General features: G+C 35.8%; 1 protein-coding gene across 2 annotated transcripts in view; it reads left to right on the forward strand.

Moving 5' to 3' along the window:
* Positions 1 to 10,820, forward strand: part of LOC149261604 (ABC transporter G family member 35-like) — a 46,972-nt gene extending 36,152 nt beyond the window's left edge. Inside the window, exons 7-19 of one of the 2 annotated variants that reach the window (XM_089422433.1) lie at positions 6,059 to 6,219; positions 6,351 to 6,454; positions 6,556 to 6,715; positions 6,817 to 6,945; positions 7,381 to 7,535; positions 7,642 to 7,974; positions 8,087 to 8,377; positions 8,551 to 8,634; positions 8,750 to 8,883; positions 9,037 to 9,264; positions 9,590 to 9,761; positions 9,847 to 10,101; positions 10,245 to 10,820. In XM_089422433.1, the coding sequence (XP_089278559.1) occupies positions 6,059 to 6,219; positions 6,351 to 6,454; positions 6,556 to 6,715; positions 6,817 to 6,945; positions 7,381 to 7,535; positions 7,642 to 7,974; positions 8,087 to 8,377; positions 8,551 to 8,634; positions 8,750 to 8,883; positions 9,037 to 9,264; positions 9,590 to 9,761; positions 9,847 to 10,101; positions 10,245 to 10,511 (2,473 nt within the window). In that variant the 3' untranslated portion in view covers positions 10,512 to 10,820. The remainder of the gene's footprint in view (positions 1 to 6,058; positions 6,220 to 6,350; positions 6,455 to 6,555; positions 6,716 to 6,816; positions 6,946 to 7,380; positions 7,536 to 7,641; positions 7,975 to 8,086; positions 8,378 to 8,550; positions 8,635 to 8,749; positions 8,884 to 9,036; positions 9,265 to 9,589; positions 9,762 to 9,846; positions 10,102 to 10,244) is intronic. The other variant, XM_089422435.1, reaches the window with a different exon arrangement.
* Positions 10,821 to 12,261: the final 1,441 nt, after the last annotated feature.

Raw genomic sequence — 12,261 nt, forward strand, 5'->3', positions numbered from 1 at the left:
AAGGCTAGGAGTGTGAGTTGGAGATAATGGAGGTGTATCTTGTCTATGCCTTGAAGTAGATGGAGTTGTAAAAATCGAATTCTTGGCCCTAGCTATAAACCTTCCCCTAGAATCTCTTTCTCTATGCATGTCATTTTTTATTTTTCTTCAAGTCGGGCTAATAATTCTTTTTCTGATCTTCCAGATCACTCTAGGTGCAAGAAGAGAGCATACTCAAGAAATAATTGAACCAATAACCCTCTTTTCTGATCCTCCAGATCACACTAGGTGCAAGAGGAGAGCATACTTTGAGAAGTTATCAATTTTTACCTTCCTTGAAATTTTCTTGTTTTTTTTCTTTTTTAAGAAACTGGCTACCTAGTTTCACTTCCCCGGAAACGGCGCCAAAATGTTTGGTCAATTTAGAGTGTCCTAAATTGCTATATTAATTGTTAATCCGGGAGTCGTAAACTGCTGAAGTGAGGTGCACTATATATGCAAGATAACCGATTTATTTCTTTTTGTCGTTTTTGATTTTTAGTTTGTTTTTGGGTTTATCTTCGTTGATTCCCTAATGTGAGATGGAAATTCTAAAAGTCAAGTATGGATATAAGTGTTCAAGGCAATGGTGTCCTTTAAAATGATTTCCAAACTTCAAAATTTTCAAAAAGGTTTTAAAACTTGCAATGATGAAATCAATTTCTAAAAGAGAATGAAAATGTACCACTATTCTAATTAAACAAACAGTGAGCTAGTGACCATGAAACCCAATATCCTTGCTGCTGTATAAATATAAAAGAAACTAAACTCAAAGAAATTCAAAAACTGCAAGCAAAGTAAACTAGAATCACATTACATCAACTCATATTCTGACCCCTCACCATTCGACTCGCTCTGGCTTTCGGAGGTAACTGAAAATGACATGAGCAATTCAATAACTAACTTGCAGAAAAATAAACTAATATCAAACTACGCATTCATACTTTAATCCCTCACCATTTGACTCTCTCTGGCTTTCGAAGGTAACTGAAAATGACATGAGTAATCTAATATCTATCTTGCAGAAAAGTAAATGAACAAAACTGAAAGAAATAAAACAGTGTTGGAATTAGAACTAAGAAAATAAATCAGCAGAAGGACAAGAATAATTCCATGTCATTAGTCATTATAAAGCTATGTGCAAATGCTCGGGCTGCCTATTGTAATCTGAAACAAAGACACTAATCAGTTAACAACATTAGAAAGCATACAAACTATGGACAACAATCAACGTAAATACCATAAGCAGTGCAATATATACAAATAAATGATTATGGCATAAGGAACATAAAGAAATAAAGCATGAAACTATACAACAATTAACAAAACCTTGGTGTGTACAGAGGCCCTCTGCACAACCTCGGGCAGTCAGCAATCAACCATGAATTAAACTTATAAACAAAGTCTTCTCATGTATTAAAATGCAGTCATAACATAAAGATAAAGTCACGACACAGTGGGCTCGTTAACAGTCAAAATTACATTACAAGAACTAGCTACTATGCATATGAGAACGATTTATTTATAAGAGAGGATGACATAACTACTTTCCTAAAATCTGCGCTGATAAAAGACACGTGAAGCAACCACGTCTAGGAATCTAGCATTATGGTAGCCGTGAAGATTAAATCTAAGGAGGGTGGCTGTTGGATTCGGTTCATGGAACAGTCCACAGGTGTTAACACGTCTCCTGAGATTTAGAAATGGCCATGCAAGTCTTCACGTGGTGAAAAACAGAGTTCTATCACCATATGACACTTAGGTTGACCACCGCTTGACTATCTTTGACCACGAACTTCTTTGATGGATTTGACTGAGCCAGTAGGGCACGGTCCATGTCCACGTCATTTGCAACTTGCCCATGTGGCCAGATTCGCCTAAAGATACCTGTAACATAGACTTCAACAAAAATGCTGCGGAAAGTTGAACTGGTTGAAGTGACAAGATTCCACAGCTGAATGAGCAAAAATCTAAATCAAACAGCAGACACAAGACATAGTTAGGAAACCACTTTATATGCTCTTTCTAAACTAATATGCAATGATTGACAGCTTAGGAGGTCCAAGTAAATGGAAAAACAGGTTAGAAAGGTGTATAGGGAAGGTGCAAGTTTGGGGCTCAACACAAAGATGACCAAGGACAGACTCATATGGGTGCGTAATAGCTGTCAATAGGGTCGCCGAGATGCCAATGTATCTGAGTCTCTAGAGTAAGGCTTCCCTCGGAACAGAGTCAAAAGCTTTCCGAAAATCTACGAAACAACAGTAGACTTTCGAAGAGCGATGCCATGCCTCCTCAATCACGGCGTGAAGGGTGAAGATGTGGTCAATCACTTGATGAGCTGGTCGAAAACCTTACTGTCCCCTAGCTCTGAGTTGTCTTTGTTCAAGGTCACTGGAGAGTTTCCTATGTAGAATAGTAGCATACAACTTCGAGAATGTGTGGCCCACCATGATCATTTTATAGTTATTAGGATTTGAGCTGGACCCTGATTTGTGGATTGGATGGATGATGTGGTGTGATATTTTCTCAACAACAATTTCTCAAATTAGAGATTGTTGGATCTCACAAATACTATATATGCTTGAAGTAATTGTGTGCTTGCAGTGAAATAAAAAAATACTTGTGTGTGTGTGCACATCTCTGTTTTCTTACTTGGTGTCAGAGTTGGTAACTCTGGGTTAACTCTATTCCAAAGAGCCTAGGAAAATGTGAGAAAGTTTGTATTTGATTCATGACTGCAGCAACAACATCCTCTACGGAGTAGGTGGGTTCACCAAAGCCATGAGCCGCAAAGCCAGTGCACGAGGTAACTTTATTTTACATATGGAGAAAATAGTTGTTGAAAAATTCAATGGGTCAAATTTCTTTACGTGGAAGGTGAAAGTCCAAATGAATTTGATGCATCAAAACTTGTGGAGCTTAGTAAAAAGATTAGAACCAACACCCCAAGATCCAAAACAATTAGTTGAATGGCAGAAAAGGGAAGAAAGAGCTAAGTCTATTATAGGATTATCTTTGTCAGATTCACAACTTCACCTTATAGACTTAGGAAAGTCCTCTTCACAAATATGGGAACACTTAAGCAAGATATTTGGGGAAAAGGCCATGAATGCAAAATTCTCTTTGAAATTACAATTATTCAAACTCAAAATGCATAATGGGGTATCATTGTCTACACACATAAATGATCTAAAATCACTCATAAGGCAGTTGGAGGAAATTGAGGTAAAAGTAGAAGAAGAAGATGCTAAGGCTATTTTGTTAAATAGCTTACCATCAAATTATGATAATGCTATTTTCACCTTAAGTCAATTTTCCTCTCGATCATTAGATGAAATGATTGCAACACTCTTAGCAGAAGAGAAGAGGATGAAATTAGGTAACACAGAGGACAACTCACATGATGAGATGGCACTATTCTCAAAGGGCAGAGTCAATAAAAATAAGAACTCAATGGAATGTTTTTACTGCCAAAGACATGGACACACAACGTTCAATTGCAAAAGTCGTGCTAGAGATCTTTTAAATGGAAAATTAAAGGAATCAGACAACATAGATATTATTATTATTGAAGACTTGCATGAGGGTAACCTTCAGGACTTCTCAGGTTGTGACAACGATAATGAATTTAATACGGAGCCTCTTATGCTTTTCTAAACAACTATCAGTTATAATATTTATTAATGTATGTGAAGAAAGGTCAGTTGCATAATTGACTCTTGGATAAGCTTTGTATTTAGACAGGGTACCTATATAACTGATAGTGTGTATTTTGGTGCATACTTCTAGGATGGAAATTTGTCCATAGAGATATTCAATATCTTAGCTATTCTTTGAGGTAGTTAAGAAATGTCAATTTTACAAAGTCTCTAAACAGGTTAGAGGCGGTAATGCTTCTAATAAAGATCAAGTGATAGCTCGTGTGGTAGTGAAAAAGAGCAGTGTCTAGAAAATCTCAAAATGAACATAATTGCTTATAAAGACCATACTAGAGTTGATATGATTTATATGTAATTTATGACTTATGTAATAATGTAAACGGAACTTGAAAATAACACTTATTTTAAGAAAATAAGTAAAATTAGATTGTTGAGCAGATTAGACCGTTGAGATATTTTCTCAACAGCAATCTCTCAAATTAGAAATTATTAGACCTCACAAATACTACTATATATGCTTGGTCTAATTGTGTGATTTCAGTGAAATAAAAAAATACTTGTGTGTGCGCACATCTCTGTTTTCATACTGTTCCTTTGTCGAAAGCACACTAATTTGATGGAGAGAATTATGCCATCTGGAAATTCCATCGTAATAGTTGAAGGAACTAAAGTTAAATTGCAAGATGGTGATGAACTTGTTGACTAGAAATACAAAGATAGAAATGCATTGGTGATTGTCGGCGTGTCTGGTGTTGACCCTGACAATTTGGATTTATTAATAATAATATAATGTTTTATGGTTGTTCAACAAATTATCCCAACACCCTTTCCCTATAAATAACAACCTATTTGACTGAATGTATCATCGTATCATTTATTAATTTTAACAATACTTTTTATTTCCTTTCATTCCAAATGTATTATTTAACATAAGGTGATATGTAATTTGTGCTATATTGGTATCAGAGCGGTAAGCTCTATCTACTATTATAGTCTCTAGGTAACAATGTAGAGCTTGAAGTTGCATTCTATAGTTTGGTGATAAAGTTTGGATGAAGGCTATATAGTTTATCATGATTTACGTTAATATGTAAATTGCAATTTCTACTTAATATTAAATTTGAAATTTCAAAGGGAATGATCATGTTTAAGTTTTTAAATGATTTATTTTTCTTATCGTCAGTTGGAAGATTTCAAAATTCATATATATTATAATTTATATAATATGTAATATACAAATTATAATATACCCCTGAGAAACCCAAGTAACCTGTTTCAAAAAATGACTCACTCATTCCCACACACGTCCCTGAATCCACGTTTCCTGGCAACATAGATTTTAAATTTTTTCCTCCTCCAATGCTTTGAGAAAGAATTCGTTCATGCCCCTTTATCATTGTGACGACTACAAATGACTGTCTACTTTCATCATGCTTTCAAATTTAAAAAGATAAGGCTCTCTAGCCTCATTTGAGATCAGCAGATCTCCACACTGATTTGAACTTTCCTCATCGTCCAGGAGACTTTCTATTAGTCTCCTCTCATCATCTTCACCAAGGAATGCTCCTTGTTCTGGTTCACAATAGTGAACTTTCTCCTCTTCACACTCAATTGCTTTGAAATCTCTACAAAGGCCCACTTGGCCATAATACCAGCTCACCAAAACAAATTAACAAACCAGATTCTTTTAAAGTGTAGACACAAAATCCCCGTTTTATACCAATTACAATTTAGGGAATTTCTTTCCCATAATGCCAGTTCACCAAAACAAACTAACAAACCAGATTCTTTTAAGGTCTAGACACAAAATCCCAGTTTTATACAAATTACAATTTAGAGAATTTCTTCCCCTTTGGAGAATTTCATGACCCCCTTAAGGTCTACACAAAAATGGGTTGCCTAGGGTTGATGCTACTGCATCATTTTTTTTTAGTATAGACGCATTTTGTACCATACAAATTGTTTCATTCTTTGAAGTTGCTGTCCACTGTTGGCAAGCTGCTGAACATGAATAGAAATTCGGAATCTATTTTACAGTCTATTATCTTTTCGTCAATCTCCCAATTCAAGAAAGTTATGGGACTGCAGGACATAGATGAGATACAACCAGATGAACAGATTTAATTATGGACATTGAATCTTCTTATGTAGCCTGAAATTAAAACCGCATTTCAAATCACTTTTTGTGAAATAATATCTATATATTTTCTTGGTTTCTCTTTTATTGATGAATGAATGGAAACGAAATGAAGCATCCTCCTCGGCCAAATTAGCCCTCTGAAAAAAGAAAATTAAAGCAGGCACGTCAAAATTCTTTCATTTGTCAGAACACTAAAATATGCAATAAGTAACTCAGGAGATTGCGTTGATTGTGGCAGGTTCTTTAGGCAATTCTTCCTCCTCTTTGTGATGCATCAGATGTCGTTGGCACTTTTTAAATTCATAGCCTCACTGGGGCGGAACATGATTGTCTCACAAACTTTTGGATCATTTGCATTGCTCATTGTGTTTGTTCTTGGAGGATTTGTGGTATCAAGAGGTATTTGACAGTATGGTATATGCAAAAATAATTATTCACTCCAAAGAAAAAATCTTAGAAATTTTGAGCTTTTTGACTAGAAGAACTCGGTCTACAAGAAATGCTTGACTTTATTCATGTTTCTGGAACAGAGAACATACCTAGCTGGTGGATTTGGGCATACTGGTGCTCACCGATGTCCTATGGCCAAAACGCCATAGCAGTGAATGAATTTCTGGCTTCCAGATGGGACAAAGTAGGAGTTATCATGTCCTGATTGAGCATTCTGTCATCATCATATTCTAGGAAAGAAATATTGAATATTGTCTTTCATCCAAATAATTAATCTTTGTGCAGCCTGTCAGCAACAGCTCCAATAAAACAGTTGGACGTGCTGTACTAGAATCTCGTGGATTATTTGCTGAAGCTAAATTTTATTGGATTGGCGTTGGAGCATTGATCGGGTTCTGTGTACTTTTCAACATTCTGTACACTGCTGCTTTAGCGTGCCTCAACCGTAAGTCTGGTATTCTATTATAAGGTTTAGTTTGCGCTACTGTTTCTCTCACCTCAAATTATCCTAAGAGTGAGATCTAATAAAACCTCGTCCAATTACAGCTTTAGGGCAATCACAGGCTGTTATATCTGAAGAGGTTATTGAAGAGAAGCAAGCAAACAGAACTGGAGAAAGCAGCCAATCAAAGAAACATCGTTCTGTTCAACTGACATCACAAAGAAACTCCAGTGGTAAGTTGAGCTCTCCAGAAATACTTTAGTAGTTGTGAATATTCAATCTACTGCTCACAGATTAAAGTACAATGTAAATGGAGACAGTGCTAATTGTAACTGATTAAAATCTTCGATAGAGAATTAAATGAGAAACTTGAATGAACTAAATCTAAAACTTCTCTGTTAACAGCTTGTCTCAGACAATCGTTAGAGATGTTAGAAAGACTCTTTGCTGTTCTTGATTGAGACTCGAAAGCACTGTTTTTGCTTGCTTGAAAGAAAGGATGAAACAATTGCACTTCAAATTTTGCAACCTATAAAATTCTGTAACCTGTGTCACATCCAAAGCTTTGAAAGTATAAGAAAAAAATATGCACTATTCATTCATAGATTTAATAACTTTGTCGGTCATTCATAGATTTAATAACTTTGTCAGTCATGTTTACTTGTCAGAGAGGAAAGATAGTCTAACCTCTGAAAATTCTACACATGATGGAGAAGCCATTGTCACTCAAGTCTTGGCACAACACAAGAAAGGAATGATCCTTCCTTTCCAGCAATTATCGATGGCTTTTGAGAACATAAACTATTATGTTGACATGCCACCGGTATGTGTATCTACAAACCATTCAATTGAATTTGTAATCTGCCAGTAGTTTGACATACCCAGGTTCTCTTCAATGGGGCTACATGAGATGTTTAGTTTTGTTACAGGAGATGAAAAGAGAAGGCTTGGCTGAAGACAGGTTGCAACTCCTTTCCAATGTAAGTGGATCCTTTAGACCAGGGGTACTTACAGCCTTGATGGGAGTTAGCGGTGCTGGAAAAACTACCCTAATGGATGTCTTGGCTGGAAGAAAAACAGGGGGCTATATAGAAGGGAATATAAACATCTCTGGATTCCCCAAGAAGCAAGAAACATTTGCTCGCATTTCAGGATACTGTGAACAAAATGACATCCACTCTCCAAATGTCACAGTCTTTGAATCACTCACGTATTCTGCATGGCTCCGTCTTCCTTGCGAGGTCGATGAGAAAACTAGAATGGTTGGTCTAGATTTCCCCTTTGCATGCAGAACTCGAGTGAAATATTTCCTTGTTAATGAGATCATGCAAACAGCTTTTGCTCACGGATTTTTGTTGTTACAATAAACTGCAGATTTTTGTTGAAGAAGTCATGGAGCTTGTGGAGCTATCTCCTTTGAGAGATGCTCTTGTAGGGCTGCCTGGAGTGACAGGTCTTTCTACAGAGCAAAGGAAGAGACTTACCATAGCAGTAGAACTAGTTGCCAATCCTTCTATAATCTTCATGGATGAGCCAACTTCCGGACTAGATGCCCGTGCTGCAGCAATAGTTATGCGTACTGTTCGCAACATAGTCAATACAGGTCGAACAGTTGTTTGTACCATCCACCAACCCAGCATTGATATCTTCGAAGCTTTTGATGAGGTCAATTCAAAAACTTTCACTATCAATCCATGCAATGTGAAACAAACGGCATTTTTTATGTTTCTTTGCTTGGCTTAACAAAAGGAAAGGGGTGCAAAGGGCTAGAATAAAGCAGGGTTCCACAGAACCAATAATTGCTAAATCTTCAGTTTTATTGGTTTGTTGAACTGCAGCTCTTGCTCCTGAAAAGGGGTGGCCAAATCATCTACGCAGGTCCTTTGGGTCATCATTCTCATAAACTCATTGAGTATTTTGAGGTAACGGTGATTTTTTTATTGTATTTTATAAGCTATTTAGTAAATGATTGTGCTTACCATTATCAATCCGTGGTAAAAAATAGAGATCTTGTCTGATTCTTGTTTGGTCGGTTAGGCCGTTCCAGAAATACCGCAGATTAGAGAAGGATACAATCCAGCGACATGGGCACTAGAAGTAAGTTCCATAGCTGTTGAGGAAAGGCTTGGTGTGGACTTCGTTGAAATCTACAGAAAATCAGCACTTTATGAGTATGTCTAGACGTAATTGTAGGAACTTGTTTGAGAAAGAGCTTTTTCATATCTATATCTGATTTTGTTAATTTTTTTGTCACTTATCGCCCCCGAAGAATCGACTGCAATTTTTTTAAACCTTTTTTGATTGATGTGTTGTTCTGCTTTCAGATGGAATCAAGCTCTTATTAAAGAGCTAAGCACCCCTGCTCCCGGCTTGCAGGATTTGAATTTTCCAACACAGTATGCACAGTCCTTCAAAGTTCAGTGCCTGGCATGCCTTTGGAAGCAACATTGGTCATATTGGAGGAATCCACACTATAATGTTGTGCGGTTTTTCTTCACTACAGTGGTTGCCCTACTGTTTGGAACCATCTTTTGGGACCTTGGAACAAAGAGGTTGGACACTCTCTTGACAGGCATAATAGACTTATTTGCAAAACTGGTCCGGCCTCAATTTGACATTTTGTTTTCTCTATCATTGATTAGTTTATTGTCTATTACATATTTGAGTCAACAGAGTCACTTAGCATATTGAGAAATCAGTCTGACGTATGTCTTCCAAGTGAACTTGTAGTCTTTATTTGTTCCCTTGAAAACTATTTTGTTGTTCTCTGTAAGCAGAGTAAATTGTGTTTCTCTTAACGTCTTTTGCTTCAACTGCTCAATGTTGTCTAAGTATTCTTCAATGTTGTCTTAAGTATCCTTCAGTGTCCTTCTACAGAGGAAAACAAGAAGACCTAATGAATATTATGGGATCGATGTACTGTGCTGTACTTTTTCTGGGTGTTAGCAATTCATCGAGTGTCCAGCCAGTTGTCGAGGTTGAACGAACTGTCTTTTACAGAGAAAAAGCTGCTGGAATGTATTCAGCACTTCCTTATGCCCTTGGACAGGTAATCTAAATGTGAACAGCTAGTCAATTATAGTTTTGTTATGAAGATCAATTTCATCGAATGACCATCCTTGTTATCTGTACAGGTGGCAATTGAGGTGCCCTATGTTTTGATACAGTCCGTAGTCTATGCCATCTTGGTCTATTCTATGATTTCTTTCGAGTGGACAGCTCCCAAGTTCTTATGGTTCTTCTTCGTTATGTTCTTCACTTTTCTATACTATACATATTATGGAATGATGATAGTAGCCTTGACTCCAAGTTACCATATTGCTGCAATCGTTTCATCAGCTTTTTATTCTGCATGGAATCTCTTCTGTGGTTTCATTATTCCTCGACCTGTAAGGCCATATTTTCAACTCTTGATCCCTTCATCAATTTTTTCTTCCGGCAATGATTTGAATTGCAATGTTGACTGTAGTTGGCAATCCCCCTATTGAGTGATCCTAACAAGGTAAATTCTCTGGTTGAGTTTTGAAAACAGAAAATGCCTGTATGGTGGAGATGGTACTACTGGGCAAGTCCTTCGTCTTGGACACTCTATGGTCTGATTGCTTCACAGTTGGGTGATGTAGAAACCGAGATGGAGACAGCAGATGGGAAAGTGAAGGTGGGCACATTCATAAAATCTTATTTCGGGATGAGACACGACTTTTTAGGAATTGTAGCACCGGTGATGGTGTGTATCCCCGTTGTCTTTGCTTTGTTCTTTGCTCTGGCCATCAAATACTTCAACTTTCAGAAAAGATAGACATCCCCTGACATGCTCATCAGATATATTTTATATTATTTTCCTTGATGGGTCTGCTTAATAATCCTTGGCTGAAGAGTATACAGGCAACCGTTAAGCTTCAGTTGCAGTGAGATGAATGTGTGTCATTGAAAACTTCTATTTTTTATAACTATGCTGTTGTAAATTTAGGTTTTGAATTGTTATTAGGATGCTATCTTATAGCCTGGTTGTTCCTATATACGCAGCAACATGCTTCAAGATATGTTGTTTTGTCTGAGTTGAGTGAAATGACTCCACTAATCACTCTGCAATACAACACTGGTTATACACTACTTTCATAAACAACAATGGTTATACACTACTGGTTATGAAAGGCATGCAAATCTATAACCATCCTCATTTTATAGAGCTATACTCTATCACCCATTTATATTATAGAATCTCAAATCTATAACCATCCTCATTTTATAGAGCTATATTCTATCACCCATTCATATTATAGAATCTTTGAACTGAGAGCATACGAGGTATATTCTATCACCCATTCATATTATAGAATCTTTGAACTGAGAGCATACGAGGAATATTTGAACTGACTTATTCTATCCAAAATTAGATTTATTAAAATAAAATTCCAATATCATACATCTTAGTTTAATATTTGGTTTAATGTTATGAAGCATTATGTAAAACCATGAAATTCAAGTCATGTTATGAAGTCTTATGTAAAACCATAAGATTCAAGTCCCCCATATTTAAGGAGAGAGAGTATTATAAGTCATTATTTACCAATTTCAAATAGATTGAAGTTACTCTAGATTTTGTTCATTGATAAGATTACAATTTGTTAAATCTTTCAGCATGATTTTATTGTTTCATTTGAATTACACATATATATAAAGGTTTCAAGCCAAATTCAAGTCTTGGGATAATTTCCAAAACCCTGCCATTTAAACCAAATAAAATATCTTATGTTGTGTAGTCCTTGAAATTTGTAACTTGACATTTAAGCAAAACAAAAAAAACTGTGTTATATAATGTAGTTGTTTTAAATGTATATTTAAGAATAATTTCTCTGAAAACAAAGGTAATATAAAAAAACTGTGTTATATAATGTAGTTGTTTTAATATATAATGTAGTTTTAAATGTATATTTAAGAATAATTTCTCTGAAAACAAAGGTAATATATCATTTACTTTGAAGTGGTTGCCAATAAGAAATACAAGTTTTAAGCATTGGACTTCCTTTTTTACCTTTTCAAAAAAAACCAAGTAAACTAAAACTGGTAGAATCTTAATTACCTCCCTTACCTAACATTGTATCCTTTATGAGTCCAAACATAGACTTGATTAAAAGAAGTACCATTATATCTCCAATGCATAAGAGCTTCTCACAATGTTTACATTAATTTTTTTTCAACTTTAAAAATACAATCAAGGGGTTCCGAGTATATTTTGATAATTGTTCTAATAACATTATGAAAAATCATTATAGCATGATGGTTAGAGTGAAGGCCCACTTTACTCTAATGAAAAATCCAAAACACTATAAGGCTAGAAAGGAAGGTGGAGTTGCCACCTATTTGGGGGAGAAACCATGAAATTATGGTAGCCAAAAAAGGCCACTTAGAGGTTCATTAAAATTAAGATATGCCTAATGTGAACCTTAGATTTCAATTTTAGAATGGTGATTTCTCTTAAGTATTTCAATAACAGGTAAATCAACAAACAACAAAGAAGAAAAAAATAAAAACTAGATTTTTTTCCT

Source organism: Pinus tabuliformis, chromosome 6, assembly GCF_031772625.1.
Source record: "Pinus tabuliformis cultivar Carrire ecotype Pingquan chromosome 6, CPIR1, whole genome shotgun sequence".
In the NCBI taxonomy this organism is placed as follows: Eukaryota; Viridiplantae; Streptophyta; class Pinopsida; order Pinales; family Pinaceae; genus Pinus; species Pinus tabuliformis.